Raw genomic sequence first — 24,362 nt, 5'->3', positions numbered from 1 at the left:
CTTCCTTCTCCCCTTTCCAGTTCTCACTTTTTTCTTTCCTGTTTTCCTGTCTTGACCTGATCCTCCTAGCCTTCTGTCCAAGGCTGGATCACACCTTCTTTTTCCTTTTAAAGCATTCTGAACATTATAGGATCACTTATTCAACGACAAATTATTGAGCACCGACTGTAACACATACCAGTGGTAGTAGGTGCTGGCAACACAATGAAGATCTTACATGAATCACAAATCACTCCAATGGCATTTACATTTTCTCTTTTTGCCTCTCCTGGGAATCTTAGCTTTTAGATAAATGCCACAGTTCCTACTCCCTTAGCATACGCTTGAGTCTCAAACACGTTATACAATGCAACTCGGAGCCACCCCAAGGACGCCGGTTCGAGACCCAACCCAACCCAACTTGAACTCCAACTCGAAATTTCCGGAAGGGAAATCAAGATCAGAAATGAACCGAAACCGGTTTGGCTCAGCGGATAGAGCTTGGGCCTGAGGACTGAAAGGTCCCAGGTTCGATTCTGGTCAGGGGCATGTACCTTGGTTGCGGGCGCATCCCCAGTAGGGGGTGTGCAAGAGGCAGCTGATCCATGATTCTCTCTCATGGATGTTTCTAACTCTCTATCCCTCTCTCTTCCTCTCTGTAAAAAAAATCAATAAAATATATTAAAAAAAAAAAAAGATCAGAAATGGCATTTTCAGGGCGTTCCCTCGAGCCAACTTCCGCCCACCCCGTACCAACGCAGAGAAACTTCCGTAGCGGAGGCCTTAGGAACATTCAGGGAAGACATCCTACGTCTGATTTCTCAACGAGACATTTAATTTTTTGTTTATCTGGGGAGGCGGAGATTTTTGTAAAGGGACAGGAAGAAAAACAACCGGTTGTTATGACAATCAAACGTCCGGAAAGCTCAGCCAATCAGCACGCGGCAGTGCCTCCCGCTTAGCCAATGGGAAGAGCGCACGGCCGCCCAATGGGGCCGCGAGCGGCGCGGCATTTGAATCCTGGAACAGGGCGACCTCGAAGGTCCCCGCGCTGCGGGCTCCGAGTGCGGACCTAACGGCGCCGCGGACCCTGAGCCCCCGTCCCCATCGCGTCCCTCCTCGGGCGGCCGCACGCCTGCCCGCCCGCTCCGTCATGGCGCTGCTCCGACGCCCGGCGGTGAGTGAGCCCGGCCAACAGCCCGGGCCGCGGGCCTGGCCCGCGCAGGCCCCTCTCGGCCGCCTCTCGCTTCTCCCCCCAGCTCCGAGCTGCTGGGGAATAGGACGTCCCAACCGACCTCCCGTTTTCCTCTTTTTCCGGCCCCCCACTTCCCCTCCTTCTAACCCCCAGCTTTCCCCCATCCTCTGGAGACCCGCTTCCCCGCAGCCTGTCCCGTTTGGCCGGCCTCCCCGGGCCTGGGTTCCGCCGGCCGGTTCCCCGCCCCGGCGGGCCTCTGAGCTGGGGAGGGGGTGGGAAGTCCAGGCAAACCCCGGGAGTTGGCCCCTGTGAAGCCAGGATGGAGCTGGGCCTGGGACCCTGGGAGCCATCCGAGTAATCTTTGTCGTTAGAGAGCCATCAGATAGCTGCTATTTGGACACCCGCCTCCTGGGGTTTCCTTCCTCTGTTCGCAGGCGCCTTACCAGCTGAGATCCGCGGTGGGGATGGGGAGAAGGACGGGAAGGAATTCCCGTGGTCAGTAAGATGTTCTCAATGTTTGAGCAAGCTTGACCTCATTTATTTCATCTTTGCAAAAACCAAAGTGTGAACTGTGTTTTGGATATTTTCCCTGCGGGCTTGAATTGTACTGGGATCTACTTTTTTCCTTTGCTGCCGAGTTCCAACTTCCTGGCTGTAAGGCTGGTTTTAAAAAGTTGGGTAGAAATTTAATGGCATTACCAGGCTTCTACCTATAAGCATGAAACTTTCAAACACTTTAAAAAGTTGGCTATTAACCCTAGCTGGTTTGGCTCAGTGGATAGAGCGTCAGCCTGTGGACTGAAGGGTCCCAGGTTGGGTTCCAGTCAAGGGCGCAAGCCTGGGTTGCAGGCTTGATCCCCAGGAGGGGGCATGCAAGAGGTAACCAATCAATGATTCTCATCATTGATGTTTCTGTCTCCCTTCCTCTCTGAAATCAATAAAAATATATATTTTTAAAGAAGTTGGCTTTTACTGTTAGAAAAATTGAACAGTATAATTTACGCCCCCCCCCCCCACATGTTTTTATTGATTTCAGAGAAATAGGGAGAGGGATAGAAACATCAATGATAAGATAGAGGGATAGAAACATCAATGATAAGAATCATTGATTGGCTGGCTGCCTTCTGCACACCACCTACTGAGGATGGAGCTGGAAACCCTGTGTGTGCCCTGACTGGAATCCAAATGTGAAAACATGGTTCATGGGTCAGTACTCAGCCATTGAGCCACACTGTTGGGGTTGAACAGTATGACTTTTGAGAATCCTATTAAGTTGAATACATTCTGTTTTTACTTCTTACCCTTTTGTGATTGAAGTTTAACTGACAAGTATTTTTTTGTCTAATCTACCTCATAAAGTTCTTTTATAGTCAAACTAGAGGCCCGGTACACGAAATTCATGCACAGGGTGGGGGGTCCCCTTAGCCTAGCCTGCACCCTCTTCAATCCTGGACCCCTAGGAGGATGTCTGACTGCTGGTCTACAGTCGGACATCCCTCTCACAGTCTTGGACTGCTGGGTCCTAATTGTTCACTTGCCTGCCTGCCTGGTTGCCCCGACTGCACCCTCCACCCCTGCCAGCCTGGTAACCCCTAACTGCCCCCCCCCCCCAGCCTAGTTGCTCCAAATGTCCCCCCTTCCCCCCCGCCAGCCTAATCTCCCAAGTGCCCCCCCCCCCCTGTTTGCCCCTCACGGCCCCCTGCTGGCCTGGTTTGCCCCATGCACCCTGCTTGTTCAGTGGTTTGGTTGTCCCTTGGGCTGGCCCTGTAGCTGGGGGGCTGAGGGGACTGGGTGCAGCCATCTTTGAGGGCTTGACAGTTAATTAGCATATTCCCTCATTGGCTCTGGGTGCTGCCATCTTTGTGAGGGTGTGATGGTCCATTAGCATATCCCCTCTTTATTAGATAGAATTCTTTTTATCTAGCTGGGCTTGAGTTTTCCCTTGCCCCTTCTGTCCTGGTAGGCCCATTTAACCCCCCTGTTGGGAGGTTCTTTAAGATTAGGACTCCCAATTTCTGGGGAATAGGACGTGTTGTCTTTTTCCTGTGACACGCTTTTTATCTCTATAATAAAATTAAGTTTCTTGGGTATGAATTGCTTTTCCTAGCAGGTTTTGTTTCTAAGCACATTTTTATCTAAAACAGGTTAAGGCCAACTAACAATTGTTATTTCATGTAATTCCCACTTTATCTGAATTTCAGAGTAAAACTATTTTACCCATAAAAACTACTTTTTTTCTAAGTAACTTTAACATAAGAGAAAGTCCATGCTATGGTAACCTCATTTAAAGTCCATGCTATGGTAATCTCAATTGTTCCCCCCTCATTTTAAAAGGCTGTGTATCCACAAGATCATGTCTACACAAGCATGTCTTATTTCTAGAGTGGTATTCGAATCAAAGCTAGAGTAGCTTTTAAACAGCCTATTATAACTTAAAAAAAAATCCTCACTGGAGGATGTGTTTTTATGGATTTTTAGAGAGGAAAAGAGAGAGGGGGGGCGGGAGGAGAGGGAGAGGGGAGGAGGAGAGGGAGAGAGGGGAAGAGAATCATTGATCAGTTGCCTCCTGTATGTACTCTCACTGGGGATTGAACCTGCAGCCTTTTGATGTACAGGACAATACTCCAACTGAGCCACCCAGCCAGGCTTGCTATAACTTTTAATATTGTGCCTTAATTGCACTTGTGACTTATCTGTCTAAAGCACATGTGTCAAACACAAGGCCCGCGGGCCAAATCCGTCCCGCCAGGCCTTGCAATGTGGCCCGCACCGCGCTGTCATCACTGCACTCCGCTGCGTTTCCATCACAATGACAGTTTATGACTGTTCAGTAAACCATTCGGCCCACGATTTAGGCTGGATTTTAGATTTTGGCCCCTTCTCTGATTGAGTTCGACACCCCTAGTCTAAAGGAAGATTTTCAAATATTCCATGTAACCTTTTATATATAGGGTTCTGTAACAAGTGACATGGGTACTATATGAGAAATAGTCACTGACCTGTTAAGCTCCTAATAGCATTATCCTATCTAATAAAGAGGAAATATGCTAATTGATCCTCACACTGTTGCAAAGATGGTGGCACACACAGCCAATAAGGAGGGAATATGCTAATTACCACCCTGCCCTCAAAGATGGTGGCACCCACAACCAATAAGGAGAGAATATGCTAATTGACTGCCCTGCCCTCAAGATGGCAGCACCCACAGCCACAAGATGGTGGCATCCAGTCCCCTCAACCCTGCCGGTGCTGCAGGCATGCAGCAAGGCCTCCTCCAAAGTTCCCCCCTCAGTCTCCCAGCTGCCCAGGGCTGGCCCGAGGCGCAGGCAAGCCTCAGATGGTGGCTTCCCAGCTGCCCAAGGTCAGCCTGAGGCCCAGGCAAACCTCAGATGGTAGCTAGCCAGCCGTCCAGGGCCACCCGAGATTCAGATAACCAGGGCCAGCCAAAGCTTGCACTGCCGGAAGTGGCAGCAGCAAAGGTGTGATGGGGCATCCCTTTCCCTGATCACCAGGTCACCTCCTGCCCCTGAAGGCTCCTGGACTGTGAGAGGGGGCAGACTGGGCTGAGGGACCCTGCTTCCAGCGTATGAATTATTGTAGTTATAGATAAGATAGATTAATGATCTTCCTAATTTAGAGTGATGTTATCAAACAAAATAGTAATTTTAGATTTCTTAAAATGTACTTTTTTCTCTAGCCAATAGATCTCATCATATTAATCTCCTAAAGCAATTTTGAATTTGGTTATCTTACATTAGCCAAGTTTTTTCAATTGTTCCAACTCTTTTAAAATTTTTTTAGGTCTCCACTGATTTGGAGAACGTTGACACAGAAGTTAATTCCAAAGCGAAGAGTCATGTGACACTCCGGAGAGCAGTTTTAGAAGAAATTGGAAATAGAGTTACAACCAGAGCCACACAAGGAGCTAAGGTAACAACCTGGAGGACTGTATGGGCACCCACTGGAGCAACATTGGCTGTCCTACCCTATTCACGCATCTTTCCCTTATAGAAAGCTCCAAACACCAAGGCACCTGTTCAGCCCAACAAAACAACAAATGTCAACAAACAGCCGAAACCTGTTGCTTCTGTGAAACCGGTACAGGTGAAGATGTTGGCGCCAAAGGTAGGAAGTTCTGAATTTACAAATGTACTTCATGAAGTGGCCTGTTTTTGGCTAGGCTGCAGGGTGCCTTTTCCGCGCTGTAACTGTTGAAGAACATTCACAGTGCGAGCTCTACTTTGAAATAGCATTGTAAGAAATGAGTATATATGCATTTTAGTAATGACACCATAATTTAATTTATGACCTTGAATAATAGCTAATTACATTAATGCCCAAATAAATTTAGTGATCTCAGAGTGAAATTTGGTAGTTTCTGTTAAAATAATCCACCGCAAGAATGAACTTGCCCAGGAAGACTATGGAAGCTCACCAATCTCTGATTGGTTAGCTCAGCCTGTTTCCCTTCCACCACGTTCAAGTTCATGCTATGCTGTCATCCCTAGATTATATACATTCATGTGATTAGCATGAGACTGGCTCTGTGGTAGGTGCTGAGAATACAACAATAACTACTTAGCTCTTTCCAGTTCAAAGATATGTATATATTATTGTATGAAGTTTTTTGAGGTGAAACATTGGTTAAATGAGAAATATATACATCAAATACTTACTATATGCATCCAGTTATGTTAAGGCTGATAAAGGGGCATCTTGCCTTCACAAAGCTTGTCTAGAAGGGGCCTATGTACCTGAAAATTAAATTAGTAATCCTAGGAAACCATCCTAAATGCACTTCATAGAATAAGTGGCATTTGTAAGGATAGGGAGAAGCTGACAGGAAAAAGCACCTTTGGGGTGGGGTGGGAGTGGGGGTGGGGGAAAACAAAGCAGAAGCAAGAACCAAGGCACCAAATGTGTTTTGGGTGAGGAGTCTACAAGTCTAAGTTGGGTCAGGAGATTGTTGTGAGGAAGCAGAAGATAAAGTTGGGAGAAGGTTACAGTTGTATTTGAAGGCCTTGGAATTTGGATTTTTTTCTGAAGGCAGTCATTTTTAACCTTTTTTTTTTTTTTTTATCTCATGGCACACATAAACTAATTGCTAAAATTCTGCAGCACACCAAAAAATACATTTTTTTTCTGATCTGACAAAAAAAAAAGTATGATTTTGATTTACTCACATCGAATGGATATTGTTTTGTTGACTGTTGTCATTTTTTATTTGACTATCAGGGAAAAGAGGTCAGTGTCCCTGATTAATCAGGAGTTGCATGTTTTAAAAACTCCTACGGCACACTGGTTGAAAATCGCTGCTGTAAGGCAGTGAGGAATCTGAAAAGTGTTGAGGAGGAGTGATGACGGCTGGGTAGGGTGGGAGAAAGGGCCATAAATGAGGAGGAATTGCAGTTGTCTAAGCTGGAGCTGTTGAGCGTCTTGAAGCAGCCTATACGGGTGCTCGGAGACAACATCAAACGTGTCAGGATGTACCAGGGGGCCTTTCCCAGACACATCCTGTAGGTGGAAGGAAGTCTTTGGATATGTTGCTTGGAGTGGAGGAGTGAGACCCTTAAGCACTGAGTAAGAAACCAGTTAGGAAAAATTTAATAAAAAATGGGGCAGTCAGGAGAGAGAGATAGCTTAGGGGTAGGTGTCTTGTTTGGCTTTAGATGTATCGAGGTGACAGGAAACATTCTCTGGGAAATATAGTTAGAAATGTGGACCAGCAACATCTGAAGGAGGGACAGACTTGGGAAGCTTCTACCTGGAAGAGATGATGGCAAGATGTTGCTGTACATAAAACAAAAGAAACTTTAAGAGCTATAAAGCTCAGAACAAATACTCAAGATCAGCCTTCCTTTAATGGGCCTTTCCCGGGAGGTTTCCAGTGGCTTAACTGCCAGACCCAAAGCAGCTTTTCAGACCTTGAGCACTTGACTATGACTAAGCATTTATATGGATGACTGTGTATGTGGTTCCTCCTGCACTACAGGAGGGCCTTTTGTCAGTGCATTTCAGATGGTTATTCTCCATAACTAGTAAATCTGTTTTTAAAAATTTATCCTAAGAAAATGATTGCAGAGACAATTGAGGACTTTGAAATAGTGTTGTAATGAATTTTTCATAATAGAGATATATTCTCTATTAAGAGATCAGTTAAATCCATTCAATGAAATGCTGTGAATACCATGTTTTAATGGAATGCTTAAAGATGCCAAAATGCATGTTAAGCCCTGGCTTGTGTGGCTCAGTAGGTTAGGCGTCCTCCTGTGCACAAAGGGTTGCCAGTTCAATTCCTGGTCAGGGCACATGCCCGCTGTGCACTTGATTTTCAGTGGGGGGCCTGCACAAGGCAGCAAATTGATGTTGCATTCTCACATCGATGTTTCTCTCCCTTCCTCTCTCTCTAAAAGTCAATAAACTATTCTTTTTAAAAAAAATGCATGTTACATTAGAAAACAGTCAAATTATTACATGATATGATGCAATGAAACCCCAAATTTGCTTTTAAAAAATGTTTTTATATGCAAAATATTGATGATACTTTTACTTTTTAGTATTATGTTGGGCTTAAGATTGATTTTTATTTTCTTCCTACAAATTGTCAGACTTTTCACCATAGGTACATATTACTATTTGAATTGAAGAAGGAAAAAAGACAAAACAAAAACAAAAATCCAAAAAAAACCCCAAGAACCAAAAATATGAACAAAACAAAGGAGGAATTCCCTTCAGAACTCCACTGACTGAGTTCCCTTTTCTCCGCATCTTGGCTCACTCCTTTTTCTCTAGCTTCCCGACAAAACTGAGGCCACTGTGTTTCAGATAAAGAATTATGGGCCTGTCGCTCAGTTTATCTAAAAGTCATTTCTGAGATGGAAACATGCTTCCAGTTTCAGAATACATTGAGGATTGATGAACAAGAATTGTTTCCAACTCAAAGGCACTTTTCTCTGAGAAAGAGAACAGAAGTGACCTTGACATCTGCAATGCAGGGGAAGCCCCCCCCTGGAGGTTAGCCCCTCTGCTCGCCTGTCTCTCGTCAGCCCTCTGGCTTTGGCTCTGCCTTCTGCTCCACGTGCAGAGTCATTGTTGCTCTGTACAGGTGTTTAAAATACCTGTCCCTACAGCTGCTTAAAATACCAGTGAAGCACAGGTGTCTAATTCCATTCCACAGCATAATACATCCCCTAGCGCTGAGCAGGGAAACCGATTTCACCTTTCTGCAGTTGTGTGTGCCTATGTGTTCACGAGTACACAGTCTGCTACAAATTGAGAACTGATCAGAATCAAGTTTTACTTGGAGTCTTTCCTTGTTTCACTTAATTGACATTGATTTATGATGTTTGGCATCATAAATTCAATAAATAAATAAACTTTGGTCCTAACTGGTTTGGCCGAGTGGATAGAGCATCAGCCTGCGGACTGAAGGGTCCCAGGTTCTATTCTGGTCAAGGACTTGTATTTTGGTTGCTGGCACATCCCCAGTAGGGGGTGTGCAGGAGGCAGCTAATCGATGTTTCTCTCACTGATGTTTCTAACTCTCTATCCTTCTCCCTTCCTCTCTGTAAAAAAATCAATAATATATATTTTTTTAAAAAGGAAAAAACTCTGGCCTGGCTGGTGTAGTTCAGTGGTTGAGTGTCAACGTATGAGCCTGGAGGTCACAGTTTGATTCCTGGTCGGGGTACATGCCTGGGTTGTGGGCTTGATCCCATTGTTGGGTGTGCAGGAGGCAGCTGATCAATGATTCTCTCTCATTATTGATGTTTCTCTCCCTCTATCCCTCTGAAACCAATAAAAACTTTTTTTTTTTTTTTAAGAAGCAACTCTGTGTTTTACTAAGATTTGTGTAAATACCTATATATTTGCCTATCAGTATTAATCGTTCTCTCAACAGGCCCAGCTCACTCAGTGTCGGTACTTGGAGAACTTCGGTAGCCTTGACTCACACTTCACCCATCTCTTGATCAAACAGAAGTTCAAGTTCAGCAAAATCTCTCATCCTCATTGTTTCTGATAGGACTTTAGTTCACATAACTCACTTGTTCATCTAACTTGAAGGTTTTAATTCTTTAGGCTGACTGTCATTCAGAGGTTTGTGCTGCATAACTAGCTGATACAGTTTTTTATTTTACATGCAGCAGCCCTGGGCAGAGGGCCCCACAGTTGGTTTATAGGGCTTAGGCTACTTCTTGCATGATCCTTAAGAAGGATTCTGGAATAATTAAGCTGGAGTCCAAAAGGAATGCTTTCAGAAAATTATGCTGGGGGTTTTGGGATAAAGCTAAACTCAGGTGTACTTCTGATCCTCTGCCAAGCTTTCTCCGATGCTTTGCTCTGCAAGATCGAAGATATTGATAATGAAGACTGGGAGAACCCTCAGCTCTGCAGCAACTACATGAGTAAACATTTCACGCTGCTAAGACAGCACATGCCAATAATCTCTGCTTCCTTACACCAGCTTCCTGGAACTGACTGCCCTTCCTAGGGAGAGTGAAAATGCTTATCCTTGAAAAAGGTGACCTTATACTAAGCTACATGTGCTTATTAAAACGTGCATTCGGTTCCAGTCACTCTTGCTCAGTTCCTTCAGTGAGTTCAGTTGCTTTAGGACAAATCTAAACTCCTTCGGTAGATACTTGCTCATCTTTCCAGCACATGTTTGCTACCTCACGTTCTGTCTCCCGCCTTCCCAAATCAGTGTATAGTCCCCTCACTTGCCTTTAACTCTTGGCTTCCGCTGGGACTTTGTCCCGGTGTGCCTTTCCCTACTCATTTTCCTGAAGGACTTCCCCTCTCTGGTAACTGTCCCTAGGTTTCTTCCCAGTATCCCAAGTAGCATTTCTTATTTATTGTAGCCCCTTGAAATTCTTATATTCTTGAATAAATGTTATACCTACCAGCATACCTCTTGTTCTCCTGGCCCTTACTTGGTTTAATAACTTTGATTTAAGAGGGAAAGGTCTGTTTTAAATTGCTATGCATATTTTGTTGTTAATGTTTTATTCTTTTCTAAGATTGGAAACTGTAATCATTGAGCTTTAATGTAAATCAAAATTGTTTATTATACAGCATACTCTTTCTATATTTATTACTTTAATATATATTCTTTACAACGTAGCAATTCTGTTAGGTTTTACTTTGAGAAGTACCTCTCATTCTTTTAAAAAAGTAATGATGGTTATTTATACTTAATTACTAAACACTTGCTTTAACTTAAAATATTTTTAATGTGTGATTTAAAATATCACCCCATCAACATAAGAAAATAATTAGTGAGTGTATACTTGCTCGGTCTTTGCTTCCTTCTCCTATTTTATTCATAGGCTGGAATGTGCTTTTCTGCTTTTTAGCTGTCAAACATTTTCTCAGTTTAGAATAAATTAGTTGGAGAGAAGAAAACATTACACTGGCAGAAGAGGCTAATGTGAACTGTCAGCTCCAGGAATCTCTGAACCCAGGTGTCTAAGCTTTTTTCAATAAATATTCATCAAACACCTACTGTATGTTAGCGATGACATAAGTGTTTGAGATACCTTAGTGAACAAGTTAATGTAAATAAATGTAGGGATACAGAGCTCACATTCCTGGAGAAGTAGACAGAAAATAATACATACCCTACATAAGTAAGCGCTATAATATAATATGTAATGTAATATATAGAAAGTTAGAGGTTATATGGAAAACACACTAAGAGAAATGAAACACATGTGGTGGGGGTCAGAAGCAGATGGCCATTTTAAGTAGGAGTCAGGAGAGACCTCAATGAGTAGGTAGCATTTAAATAAAACTTGAAGAAGGTGAGGGAATTACCCATCGAATACAGGAACAAGAGCATTCTGGGAAGTGGCAGCCTGTTTGCAGGGGGGAGGCTCGTAGGCTGGAGTGAAGCAAACCCAGGGAGAGGAGCAGGAGACGTCACAGGGAACAGGGAAGATCTGGCCCTGCAGAGCCGGGAAGCCGATGTGAAGACTTAGGGTTTCACTTTGAGTGAATTAGAGAATTTTAAAGAGGAGGCTATCTCTAGAGACTTCATCTACTACATCATGACTTATTCACCTGAAATTTGTTGTTTTAGCTTTAACATATTTTATGTATTAATGCTTGATTTTAGAGATAGAGTGACAGAGACAGAGTGAAACATCGATTTGTTGTTCCACGTGTTTATGCATTCATTGGTTTCTCCTTGTATGTGCCCTGCCCGGGGATAGAAACTGCAACCTTGGCATATTGGGATGATGCTCTAACCAACTAATCTACCCGGCCAGGGTTATCTGATACTTTTAAACCAATTGACTCTGCACGTATTTGACGAAGGCTGCTCCTAAAGCGGTAATGCATGCACTTTAATTTTGTCGATGTAGGAGCCTCATCCTGCACCTGAGGATATCTCCATGAAGGAAGAAAACCTCTGCCAAGCTTTCTCCGATGCTTTGCTCTGCAAGATCGAAGATATTGATAATGAAGACTGGGAGAACCCTCAGCTCTGCAGCGACTACGTGAAGGATATCTACCAGTATCTGAGGCAGCTCGAGGTGAGTGGTCCTCTGTGTTTTGCTTGTGTAAATGTTGAATGCACCACACGGCTGGGAAGGAAACGAGGTCAGCTCTTTAAACTTTTAATCCTCCCAACAGGTTCTGCAAACCATAAATCCACATTTCTTAGATGGAAGAGATATAAACGGACGCATGCGAGCCATCCTGGTGGATTGGCTGGTCCAGGTCCATTCCAAGTTTAGGCTGCTACAGGAGACCCTCTACATGTGCGTCGCCATTATGGATCGATTTTTACAGGTAAGTGCGGCTGCGGGGACTTGGTACCAGGGCTCACAGAACATCGTGTTTATGGGATGCCAAGATGTGGTAGCTCTGAAGAAAAGACCAAAAGCTCATTTATGAGAAGACAGAGAACTTCAGAAGCTAGGATGGGAAGCTCTCCACGTGTGTCAAACCTCTGGGGGTTCTGAGCAGTGGGGGGCATTTTAGTTAGGCCAGCCTGCTGAACACTTGGGGAAAATGGCATTGCCACCGTCACTCCTGAGGGAGGTGTGCCAGCAGATGGTCCACAGTCAGTCTGAAGCGTGTGGGGCTGTGATGCTGGCTTTCCTGGCCTGCTTGCAGTTTCCATAGTGTGGTATTCTTTGGTGAGCTTCCTCTGAAAAGTGAGGAGTTTGGTTAGAGAACTTTTTTTTTTTTAATATATTTTTATTGATTTTTTTACAGAGAGGAAGAGAGAGGGATAGAGAGTTAGAAACATCGATGAGAGAGAAACATCGACCAGCTGCCTCTTGCACACGCCCTACTGGGGATGTGCCCGCAACCAAGATACATGCCCTTGACTGGAATCGAACCCGGGACCTTTCAGTCCGCAGGCCGACGCTCTATCCACTAAGCCAAACCCGGTTTCGGCCTTTTTAAAAAAATATATTTTATTGATTTTTTACAGAGAGGAAGGGAGAGGGAGAGAGAGAGACATCAATTAGCTGCCTCCTGCACACTGCCGACTGGGATGTGCCCCCAACCAAGGTACATTCCGGTCAAGGATGTGCCCTTGACCGGAATGGAACCTGGGACCCTTGAGTCTGCAGGCTGACACTCTATCCACTGATCCAAACCGGTTAGGGCAAGGTTAGAGAACTTTTAAGTTTCCAACCAGGTGTGGCACTGAATCATGGTAGAAATGGAGGAGGCAGAATTTTTTATAAAAGGGTTGGGGTGTGTGTGGGAGTGTTTTAGAATGTGAAATCTCAACTGAGGAATGTAAGAAATTAAGGTGAGAGGCAGAGTGATTATCAAAATACTTATCAATTGGTAACTCAAAAACACCAACCACTTAGAAGGGCATGTACCTTGGTTGCGGGCACATCCCACAACCAAGGCAGTGTGTAGGAGGCAGCTGATCAATGTTTCTCTCTCATCAATGTTTCTAACTCTCCATCCCTCTCTCTTCCTCTCTGTAAAAAATCAATAAAATATATTAAAAGAAAAAATATATTCCTCATCCTTACGAGGCCATTAAGTTCCTGCTTTTTGGCTTGGCCTCATGCTGACTCAGACTATGCTGAGTGCCACGTTGGGGCTTCCCTAGACACTCAGCCAGAACGATGGACCGGGAGCAGTGACCGGGAGCTTGGTTGTCAGGCATAATTCTTCTCCATTCAGCAACTGAGTCCTCTTGGACTGGTGTCTGAATCTCTTATCAGACCATCTGCTTTTACGTTGGGGAAAATACATATTTCCTAGAGTTTTTGATCCGATGAGGTGATGGTTAGAATCTTAGCATTGTGCCTGGCATGTCGTGAGTACTGACTGTTAACGTTTAGGCTTCTGATGTGGGAGAGTCAGTGTGCACATCTCCAGCACTCGGCTCCCTCTCACTCTCTTCCACCCGGATTTCCAGTCTTCTTGTCCGGTGTGACTTGGACACGTTCTTCTCCAATTAGGTTCAGCCAGTGTCTCGTAAGAAGCTTCAGCTGGTTGGGATTACAGCCTTGCTTTTGGCCTCCAAGTATGAGGAAATGTTTTCTCCAAATATAGAAGACTTCGTTTACATCACAGACAATGCGTATACTAGTATCCAAATCCGAGAAATGGAAGCGCTGATTTTGAAAGAACTGAAATTTGAGTTGGGTCGGCCTTTACCACTACATTTCTTAAGGCGGGCATCAAAAGCTGGGGAGGTAAGTGCCTCCAATTCTGTAGGAGACTTTATTTTGCCACTTGTCTCAGCCCAGAAACATTGATCCAATTAAAGTGAAACTTATAGGAAACATCTTTTAGATGAGTCCTAATACTTATTGCATCAGCTCTTAAGAGAAATGACCTCTGTGTTTGTGACATACTGTGGAGCAGAACGGTTCCTGGGAAGGAAAAGTGAGTTTAGTGGATTTGTGTTCTGAGGCCTCCACCCAGAATTTTGCAATACAGTAACTGTGCTGCTTCCTGTCCCTGGCTGTCCTTTCGTAGGTTGATGTTGAGCAGCACACTTTAGCCAAATATTTGATGGAACTGACTCTCATTGACTACGACATGGTGCATTATCACCCGTCCAGAGTGGCAGCGGCTGCTTCCTGTCTGTCCCAGAAGGTTCTAGGCCACGGAAAATGGGTGAGTGTTGGATTTAACAAGAAATTTGTCAAGTCATATTTTAGGACCTCTTGGCAGGAAAAGCATTAGCATTTTTGCAACTTTATTATTAAGCAATTGTCCAAAGGCATAAGAAAGCTGCTTGGAATGCTCCAGATGGAGAGAGTAGGTGAGGACACCATGGTACACAATGTGTTACAGAGTTATAAAGAATGACCAAGGCCCTGGCCAGTTTGTTCAGGTTATACCATCAACCTTAGGACTGAAAGGTCTTAGGTTTGATTCCAGGTCAAGGGCACATACCTCGGTTGCAGATTCAATCCCTGGCCTTGGTCTGGGTTCCAGTAGGAGGCAACCAATGCTATGTCTCTGTCACATGGATATTTCTCTCTCTCTCCCATCTCTCTCTCTCTGTCTTCCTCCCTCTCAACCTTCCCTTCCACATTCTCTAAAAATCAGTGGAAAAAATATTCTCACTCACTCCTCGGGTGAGGATTAAGAAAACAAATAAGGAAGGCCACCAACAACTGATAGGCTAAGATTTCTTGGATATTTTGTTAAATGAAAAAAGCAAATTGTGAAGCACACAAGACAAAGCAAGGCCAAAGCCCAACTGATTCACCAGTATAGATAAAATGAGCCACTTTTAGATTCATACAAGGAGCCAAAGATGCTAGCCTTGGGCCTTGTCTTGCTCCCCAAAGAGAACAACATGGAAACAAAGGGGACCATGTGACCGCAGTGCAGGGCATGGGACGCCGTTTGTGCAGGAGCCTATTCTGGATTGCCACCAGGCAGCTGTATAGTCAGTAGCTGAACCTGAGAGCAGCAGAGCAAGAGCCTCCTCAGAACCCAGGAGGGTATGAGGAATGGTCTCCTAACAGCCTCTCGGGGAGATAGGGAGGTGAGTGGGAGTTGGCTTAGAGGCAGCTCCTCCCAAGCTGGCCATCCCCTCGTTCCGGGAAGGTCACAAGGCAGAGAAGCTGTGGCTCAGGCCTCTGCCTGCATGGCCCATGTGACACATGCAAGATACCAAGGCATCATGGCAGAGCTGTTTCCTCCATACAGGTGTGTATAGTTAACATTTTATGTAAGAAAGAAGGGAAATAAGAGAGTATATGTATGTGTGTTTATGTATTTGCTAAGTTTTTTTTTTTAAATATATATTTTATTGATTTTGTACAGAGAGGAAGGGAGAGAGATAGAGAGTTAGAAACATCAATGAGAGAGAGTCATCGATCAGCTGCCTCTTGCACACCCCCCACCGGGGATCTGCCCACAACCAAGGTACATGCCCTTGACCGGAATCGAACCCGGGACCCTTCAGTCCCCAAACCGATGCTCTATCCACTGAGCCAAACCGGTCCCAGCTGTATTTGCTAAGTTTAAAAAAAAATAAAGGCAGTAGATCAAAAGGAGTGTAAATGGATACCCATAAGTTTAGGTGGGAACAAGGGAGAAGGTGGAGGATGGGAACAGGACTTCTGGCTATAATTTTTATTAACTTGTATACAATATAATGTAACTTTTTAACTTGAACAATTCAAATGCTTTATGCAAATCATAAAATGGAATTAAGAAGAAACAATGTCACTATCAAATTGGTAACAGAACATAGGGAAGAATTAATTCAAACGTCTTTTGAACACAGCATTCTGATTATTGCATTCTGAGTGGGATTCAAAGTTAGACAAAACAAAGGACCAGAAAAGGCAACATACTTACAGTTTACTTAGGAAGTTGGTTAATAATCTGTTATTACAATTCTGAAACTATTTTTGTATTGTAGGATAAATAAATAAGCATTTCTGTTATTAATGATGTAAAATGTTCACTATAAGTAGAGAAAATATTGTTAGCAATTAAAAACAAAAGGGAAAACTCGATAATATTAAATCTGTTTTGGAAATGTCAGTAAACGCATAATGAGAGAGCAGAGAAACAGTGGTAACAGTCAACATACCTAGTAGCCACATCTTGATTACAACTAGGGCTCCTTTAAGAAGGCTGATTACAGGGCTCTGGCAGAAGAAGTACAGGATGAGCCAGATAGCAAGCAAAGGTTAATGCAGTGGGTTACATCAAAAGGAAGTGGGCACCCTAACGGGTTTGGCTCTCCCTGTGTTCTGGGAGCTGATTTCACAGTACCAATACTTGTGCGTTATTTCAGGATTTGATTCTGCTTAGTTCTTTTTTTTTTTTTTTTTTTTTTTAAATCATTTTTAGTAGTAAGATTAAGTTGTGGTTTATTTCCCCAGTTACATTGTACATGTGAAAGAGATGTACTTTAGCTTTGTTTATTTATTTATTTATTTATTTATTTATTTATTTATTTAATATTGTATCGTTTTTTTACAGAGAGAAAGAGAGAGAGGGATAGAGAGTTAGAAACATTGATGAGAGAGAGACATCGACCAGCTGCCTCTTGCACACCTCCTACTGAGGATGTACCCGCAACCAATGTACATGCCCTTGACCGGAATCGAACCTGGGACCTTTCAGTCCGCAGACTGACGCTCTATCCACTGAGCCAAACCGGTTTCAGCTGTACTTCAGCTTTTAGTATTTATTACAGAACTGAAGTGAAGTCAGGTTACGTATCTTCATACACGAAGTCTTATTTTCAACCAACAACTGTCCTTTGCTTGAGTTTTGTCCTCTGGAAGGCTGGGTGTGGGCTTCTCTGAGTGCTCTCTGTTCTCCAGGGCTGTGAGAGTCCTGGGTGGCCTTTGCTCTTCCCGGTTCAGTAAATTAGGTTGCTACCTGTGGCCTATCTGCTGTCATAATCCTGGACCTCTGACTGACAATATGGCTTTTGAGCTCCCCACCAGCCACTGCCACTCTGGGCTTTGATGGGGCATGTGGCATGTCCTAGTCCCAGGTCTCTGCCATGATTGTGACAGGCGTTCCTTTGTTTTCCTCTGCCCCACTTGCCATCCCCTTTCAGTGTGGTGGGAGGGGTAAGCATGAAGCTTTGTTACGTGAAGTACCCTACGTAACCCGAGGCACCTTCTTTAAAGAAATAATGAAGGGGTGCTTGGGCTTGATTTAGCTGAGAGCCGCACAACGCCCTGGCTTAGTCCTGCGCAGTCAGGCATTCTCTGTGTGCTGGCTGCTTTGCTGGGACCACGGTAGTGATGAGGGCTGTGATGGCATTTCCAGGAGGGCTGTCAGCATGAGTAAGATGGGCTCTTCTAAAGAGGTGAGGCTTTATCACGCCCCTCTCTTGGGTGTGTTCCAGAACTTAAAGCAGCAGTATTACACGGGGTACACTGAGAACGACCTGTTAGAAGTCATGCAGCACATGGCCAAAAACGTCGTGCGAGTGAACGAAAACCTGACCAAGTTCATCGTAAGTACTCCTTGCTAAGCTGTGAGAGGTATTGACTGTGGTGTTTGCATATGTGTATCTCTTTGTTTGTGTTTTCATGTAAATATATTGGCATCTGTGTGAGAGTTTGTTTTAGCACAAGCTCTATATTTTCCTAGCACACTGTGGATGGAGCATACGACAAGACGAATGCTGAAAGCAGTTTCTTTAACCAGTTCACTGCCACGCGTCCAAAACAGAAACCATCCCCATTTCTTCCATATGTGCTGGAATATTTACGAATTTAAGTTACCATAATTTTTATTACAAACCTAGAGATGTCACTAACAAGTCTGATTTTAAAATGGGGCGATCCAAGTTGATATGCCAGGTTTGTGGCTACAGAAGCAGTTGGTGTGTGGGGAAGGTCTGCCGCTTGTGTCTGTAGATGCTTGTGTACAAAGGGTTAAAACAGGCCAACCTTGTCCAGGCCCAGATTAGCCAGCCAGGCAGCTAGCTGTCCTACCGATATATCGACGCCTGTCCCAGCGCCCCGGGAGGCTCTGCCAGCAGGGAGGGCTGGTCTGTGTGTGTTCTGGAACAGCAGGGGCCCACTCAGATGGCCCAGAGGAAGGCTTGGGAGTCTGGGTGATATTGCTCAGAGCCTTTGTCCAGGATCCTTTGGGACAGTGACTGAGAGGCACCTGCATGGCAAGAAGCCCATTTAGGAAGCATCCCGTGTAGCCCACCTGAGAAGGAACCGGGCAGTGGGGCGCTGCCCTGTGCTTGTATGACACAGAGTATCAGCTTCACAGAGGAAGGCATTTGTACCCCGCACCCTGGTTTGCTTTCTTACGTGGAGCTTCAGCATGGTCAGCACACAGTGGAAGCATAATGTTTAAGTCCTGAGGGTATTGTTAGGCACAGTCGCCACTCATGTTTATTGCCAGGCCTGGCCCTCCTGTTATATCCTGATGGTAGGTACTTAGGTACAATAAGCACCACCTCCCCCCTTCTGGTGGCTTATGGGAGAGCGCCTGTGCCTTGGAGCTGGAGGTCATGTGGTCCCACCAGCTGGGCCTGCTCCCTCACTTGGCATGGAGGGAAGTGGTCAGGCCCAGCACAGTGTGGCCTCAGAGCACTTGCTGGCCTCTGTGATTTGGCCTCCCCCTCCCACTGAGGTTGTGGGTCTGGCCCTTCCGTACTTGTAAATTAGACAGGAACAGGTGTAAGGGGGGCCGGAGGGGTCCTGATGTGTCCTTAACCGCAGATGACTTCTGCAGGCCATCAAGAATAAGTATGCGAGCAGCAAGCTCCTGAAGATCAGCACGATCCCTCAGCTGAACTCGAAAGCCGTCAAAGAGCTCGCCCTCCCTGTGATGGGGCGGCCCTAGGCCCCGGTCCCGGGAAGGTGCTCCGTCTGGCACCTCCTGCCCATTTGGAACTCCGGACTTTGTATGTAATTCTTTGGTCTACTTCATGAAACCTCTTCTCAGACCTGTTTTCTAACTATATATTGAAGAAAAATAAAGCTATTGATTTTTCTTAAGGTATCCTGTGTGTATTTGTGCATTCTATACTGAAGAAGCCAGTAGACTCTTGCTTTGACTAATTTCTCTTTGAGCTAAATGCATATAAATTACTGCCTTTATGGCTTTGGGAAAGAGCTTCCTGAACTTCCTACCATTTTCTCAAATGCAAAATCTAGAACTTGGCTTTAGTGATTGCCAAATGAGTCCTAAAGTTCTTGAATATGAAAAGATTGATTCATTATGAACATTTAAAAGGAGAGGCTAATCATGGCTGTTCCCTTTCTAGAACCTTCTCAGTTATTCTCTTAATTCCCATAGGAACACCTGGCCCACTGGGACTGTGGCTACGACAACCATCACAATGGGTCTCAATCTCACAGGCTCACTGAGGTTGGGAATAGCAACCCTACAGGGCCTGTGACTTCCTGTTAAGTAGAAACTTGGAATGCAGTTTCCTGTTGTGCTGTTTCAACTATGTTATGGTTGTTGTTTTTTTTTTCAGTAGGCATGTGATCACATTTAACATTGTTTTTTAAGGCAGAATGCATTCTCAGTTTCCAACCACTGATTTAAAAAACAAAATCCTCCTAAAATAAACGAGTCCCTTACAGCAACAACTTCCCAAACTATTAGTTCAACAAGATGCTAATTGGACTTTTGAGAAAAAGGAGTTAGTCATACATTTGGGAAACATCACCAGTGCATGTGAGATTCTTAAAGGTTCTGAGGTGCTTCAGTAAACTAAACCCACTTCACTCAGTGTTTCGGAACCTGGGTGTCGCTACAAGCTGCCTTCTACATGGCAGCGAAGCCAACAGGTGCCTGGTCTGTGACTGGCTCTGACTGCCCCGAGGAGAACCGCTCCGGCCAGGACTGGCTTCTCACCCCTTCCCCTGGGCAGGCCCGCAGTCGAAGCATTTAGATAGACACCGGGCGTCATTATACGTTGAAGTCCTAGTGTAAAGTCTGATAAATCCCCTTGCTGAGATAGTGGGACTCGTTCCCATGCCAGCCTCAGACACTGACAGCTCACAGTGTGAATGGTAACTAAGTGAGACCACGAGAGGGGGCTTCCCTGGCTCCCGACTTCCATCAGGAAAGGTTTTGTCGGCATACTCCAAAGGCATTTATAGCTTCTTTATGACACACTCTGCTTAGTTAAATACTACATACTCTGACCCAGGAAATTCCTACTTTCAGGATGTCATAAAAAGACCTTTAAGATACATCCTTATGTGCCACAGCCGGCACCCACGCTCATGTGTTATAAATGTGCAGTAAGCTATAAAGGTAGAAGTCGTAATATGAAAACACCGGAGTTAGAAAACGTGGCGATGTAACCGCAGTATTTGGAGAGCACGCCCCCTGACGCTGGGTTGTTGGGCCCGAGCCTGGGAGAGGGTGGCCTGTGGGAGCTGGGCTGAGAGTGTCGACCTCAGATGTGCCAACGTGTGTCAGGCCGGAGCACGGTGTCTGGAGGCGCTCGAACATGAACGGCTGTGAGTTTAATGAGGCTGCTGGTCTGGGATGGACTCTGGGTATTCAAAGGTATGTTAGATGCAGCTCTTGTCTATCAAAGGAGTTACAGATGTATAGCTGTTGACTCCTATTTGTGAGTTTTTCTTTTTAGGATTTTGATTTTTTTTTTTTTTTTAAGAACACACACCTTTATTACATGAGCTAACACAGGAGGGAAGAGGGTTTATTTGCCTTTCCGGGCCTTGATTTTCCTCAAATAGAACTCCAGCTCCTTGCCCTCGAGCACATAGCCATCTCCTCGGCCTCACTGGCCTGGTCTTGAAGCGATGCATGCGAGAAGCTTGCCCTGCTGGAACTGCTCCTCGAGAAGACTGCTGATTTTGGCATTCTTTTTCCTTTCATCGTATTTCTTCTGAATTTTCTTCGATCGTTTTTTGTTCAAAATCTCTTCCTCTTCAGGAGTCAGCTTAGCCCTCTTCTTGCTGCCCAGGGGCAGTGCGTAGTGGGACTCGTACCACTGCCGGTACGGCGTGCTGTCCACCAGCACGATGCAGGTCTTCACCAGGGTCTTGGTGCGGACCAGCTCGTTGTTCGAGGCATTGTACACAACATCAATAATCCTTGTTTTGCGCGTACAACACTCTGAGCCCCAGGAGAAGTTGCCCACGTCCAGCCTCAGGGCGCGGTACTTCTTGTTGCCTCCTCGCACTCGGACTGTGTGGATGCGGCGGGGTCCGATCTTAGTGTTGGCAGCAGGGCGTCCCAGCTCATATTTTCGCTTCTTGTGGTAGGGCTTCCTCTTGCCCCCCGGTCTTGTGGTGCTTGTGCCAGTTGTCCCGGGAGATCCCCATAGCTCGGCGCCGGCTGGAAAGAGGAAACCAGGATTTTGATTTTTAAGGGAAAGATATTAGATGCTTAAAGGTTGACAGATTAGACTGACTGTCAAACTCCTTAATATTCGCTGAAGACGGAGATTAAAAAGCGTGGGCCTTGGGGTCAGATTGGGGTTCAAATGACGGCACCTCTACTTCAGAGCTATGTGATCTTGGGCACAGGAGTGAGCTGTGCTGAGTCTGCTCACTTGCACAGTGGAGATTTTAGACTAGGCCACCCCTTCCTCTCTGAAATCCTAGTGTCAAGTTTTATAAATCCTATACTATAGTGTCAATAGGACCACCTTTCCTCATGTCATCACATTATGGCTTTATATTCCTCTCTTAAATGGTCACAACAAAAGGAAGTGAAATATACTATAAATGTTACGTTATTGCCCTGACCGGTTTGGCTCAGTGGATAGAGCGTCGGCCTGCAGACTGAAGGGCCTTTTTGCCCTAGATTTCAGCAAAAATGTTGAAATTGAATAAAGTGGGTCGCTGTTCTTGGGTTCAATTAAGGAGTCTTCGCTGTGAGTGCAGGGATTTCACACTTTGTTGTGCCAAAGCAAGCTGCGCCCATGTGTAATGTATTGGTTGCACCAAAGCACCTGATACACGTGTGCCCAAGGACAAGCCATTAAGAAGTTTGTCAAAACACAGTAGAGGCCACAGCCTTTAGGGACATTCCTGAAGCCAGTGTGTTCCATGCCTCTGTGCTTCCCAAGCTGCATGTGAAATACAGTGTGAGCTGTGCCTTCACAGCAAGGTGGTCAGGAATCCTCACCCCCATCCTGATTTACACCTGTGGGTGCTGCCCACGACCTCCACCAAAGCTCATGTAAGGAGCGAAGTCCTAAGGACTGAAGAAAAGTTCTCTAGGGAAAAATAAATGGAAATTGTACTTTAAAAAAAAGAGAAAGAAAAGAAAGAATGACTGGCAACTGGGAGTGGAGGTAGAGAAGTGAGCCTCCCCTATAACTTCCTTATTGTGCACATGCCATTTCCTCCACCTTCTCACTATTTCTGCAGTGACACTGAACGCGTTGGCTGGGCTGTCTCAGCAGCAGCACAGCAGCCTGGGCGGCTTGGCGACGGGGTTGTGGTCTTCCCTTTGTGGAGGCTGAGGTCTGAGACCAGGTGCGGACCCCTCTCCTGGGCCTGTGGCTGGCTGACTCCACATCGCCTGCCCTCTCTGTGTGTCAGTCTGAGTCCAAATTTCCCTTTTCTGGGGATGCCAGGTATAGTGCTTCCTAATTCTAACTTGATCACCTCTGTAAAGAACCTATTTCCAAATAAGGTCATATGCGATGGTACTGGGGATTAGGATTTCAAAGTATCTTTTTTGGGGAGATGGACCCAATTTAGCCCATAATAAATGTTGAGAAAGAACAAGGGGGTTCACTGATTCCTTTATTTATTAGGAGGTAAGGGGGGGACCACAGAGTTGGGTGGGAGCGGGGCGGGGCGGGGGGGGGGAATTAGCTGTAGGGGGAGGGTTGGGAGGGGCTTGCGGGGCGGAGCTAGAAAGCAGTAACACTGATTCTCTAGTTGGAAGGAGTAGTGCACGTCAGTAAGTACCTGGTGCGAGTTTTGTAATAAAACCTACCTTATGGATAAGCACAGTGGAATACTACTTAGTACATTCATACATGTTTCTACCATCTCGAAATTATTTTTATATATACAGTATATGATCTGTTTTTATAAATGTACAGCTTGAAAAAAAAAAAAGAGACCCTTCCAGTAATAGGTACAGCAATAAACACAAAACCAACATGGGCCAGCCACATTCCCACTGAAGACCCAGGAGAGCAAGGCCGACAGCCCAGCCCCCAGCCCCACGCAGCCCACAGCCCGATGGTCCCAGCGCCCTCTGCTCCCACGGGCTCGGCAGGCCAGGCCCGCCCTTGGCATTTGCACCGGAAGGGCCCACTCACTCCTGCAGAGTGGGGCCCTCCCCGAGGGGAGGGGGCAGAGGGAATGTGTGTCAGGTGAGGAAGAGAGGGATGAGAGAAATGTGCTCTTCAACTAAAGGCACTTGTCAGCGGCCGCCCACAGCCGTTCCCTGGGCCCCGTGAGCGAGCGGGGTGCTGCTCTGATAGAGCCAACAAGGTCTGCGTGGACCCCGCCCGTCCTCTGGCCAGGTTTAAATAGAATAAATAAATCTTAGCGGGGGGTTGTTTTGCCCTCCTGGGTTCCCATGAATGGGCCGTCTTGTAGGGTCATTGATGGAGTGACGACGCTCTTCCGGACCCAGCCTTTCAACGTCCTGGGGAAGGTGCCAGAGTGACTCCGGGCCTTGGAGAAGCAGTGACTCTTATAGATCAGAAGGAGAGCCCCAATGTCCCCTCCCGTCCGGGCCTGGAGCGCCTTCGCCCGCGCGCCAGTCCGTGTCGCTCAGATCTTGGTCACGTAGTTGTTGGGGAACAGGCCCTGCTTGCCGCGGAGCCGGCCCGTCCACCAGCCAGAAGGATCTGCAGGAAGACAGAGGGCAGGAGTGAAGGAGGGCAGGCTGTTCTACTCTGGCCAAGCGCCCCCGCCCACGGTGCAGCCCAGGGCAGGCGAGACTTGTCTCCAGCCACATTCTTTTTCCTTCTTTATTTTCTGTTATTTTTTCCATCAGCATTAATCCCCTCTGTGCCCTCTTCCACCTCCGCCCATCCCTCTAACCTGTCCCTTACAGCAGACACACCGGTGGGCCACTCAGGGCCCTCTTCAGGGAAGGACCTGCTGTCCAGATGTGAGGTTCTGGTGACAGTGTCCAGCTGTCGGTCCTTTAGGACTGAGATGAGGCCACGGCTCTTCTTCTTTGGGGCAGCTGGGGCCCATTGGAGCCAGGGCCTCGGCATTCGGTCTCTGCAACAAGCAGTCTAACTCTGGAGTAGCTGTGGGGCTGGCAGAGA

The 24,362-nt window shown here is 45.9% G+C and overlaps 2 protein-coding genes, 1 long non-coding RNA gene and 1 pseudogene across 6 annotated transcripts in view; 1 reads left to right on the top strand and 3 right to left on the bottom strand.

Moving 5' to 3' along the window:
• On the bottom strand, positions 1 to 13,624 carry LOC118720458. The gene is made up of 3 exons (XR_004988444.1): positions 13,186 to 13,624; positions 12,456 to 12,458; positions 1 to 12 (listed from the first exon to the last, which is right to left on the bottom strand). It is a non-coding gene; the product is annotated as an uncharacterized LOC118720458 (long non-coding RNA).
• Positions 961 to 19,126, top strand: CCNB2 (cyclin B2). 2 transcript variants are annotated; one of them, XM_036440343.2, is made up of 9 exons: positions 965 to 1,156; positions 4,976 to 5,104; positions 5,186 to 5,299; positions 11,542 to 11,712; positions 11,813 to 11,971; positions 13,621 to 13,857; positions 14,144 to 14,284; positions 17,505 to 17,615; positions 18,857 to 19,126. In XM_036440343.2, the coding sequence occupies exons 1-9, from the start codon at positions 1,133 to 1,135 to the stop codon at positions 18,965 to 18,967; spliced, it is 1,197 nt and encodes a 398-aa protein (XP_036296236.1). In that variant the 5' UTR covers positions 965 to 1,132; the 3' UTR covers positions 18,968 to 19,126. The 2 variants fall into 2 exon arrangements, with proteins under 2 accessions (XP_036296254.1, XP_036296236.1); XM_036440361.2 differs by lacking the exon at positions 13,621 to 13,857 and having other exon boundaries at positions 961 to 1,156.
• A 1,634-nt stretch (positions 19,127 to 20,760) lies between these two features.
• On the bottom strand, positions 20,761 to 21,450 carry LOC118720412 (annotated as a pseudogene).
• A 1,681-nt stretch (positions 21,451 to 23,131) lies between these two features.
• Positions 23,132 to 24,362, bottom strand: part of MYO1E (myosin IE) — a 177,875-nt gene continuing 176,644 nt past the window's right edge. For all 3 annotated transcript variants that reach the window (XM_036440246.2, XM_036440256.2, XM_045582052.1), the window contains one exon: positions 23,132 to 23,933. In XM_036440246.2, the coding sequence (XP_036296139.1) occupies positions 23,857 to 23,933 (77 nt within the window). In that variant the 3' untranslated portion in view covers positions 23,132 to 23,856. The remainder of the gene's footprint in view (positions 23,934 to 24,362) is intronic.

This window comes from Pipistrellus kuhlii, unplaced genomic scaffold, assembly GCF_014108245.1.
Source record: "Pipistrellus kuhlii isolate mPipKuh1 unplaced genomic scaffold, mPipKuh1.p scaffold_m20_p_1, whole genome shotgun sequence".
Lineage (NCBI taxonomy): Eukaryota > Metazoa > Chordata > Mammalia > Chiroptera > Vespertilionidae > Pipistrellus > Pipistrellus kuhlii.
Note: the sequence above shows the minus strand (reverse complement) of the source record. Positions and strands in the feature narration are given on the sequence as shown.

Excerpts from the sequence above, each read along its gene's own strand:
- CCNB2 (XM_036440343.2), top strand. The coding sequence starts at position 1,133 with ATGGCGCTGCTCCGACGCCCGGCG. Across the intron at positions 11,713-11,812 it reads AGTATCTGAGGCAGCTCGAG|GTTCTGCAAACCATAAATCC; the intron begins GTGAGTGGTCCT and ends TCCTCCCAACAG. Across the intron at positions 13,858-14,143 it reads GGGCATCAAAAGCTGGGGAG|GTTGATGTTGAGCAGCACAC; the intron begins GTAAGTGCCTCC and ends GTCCTTTCGTAG.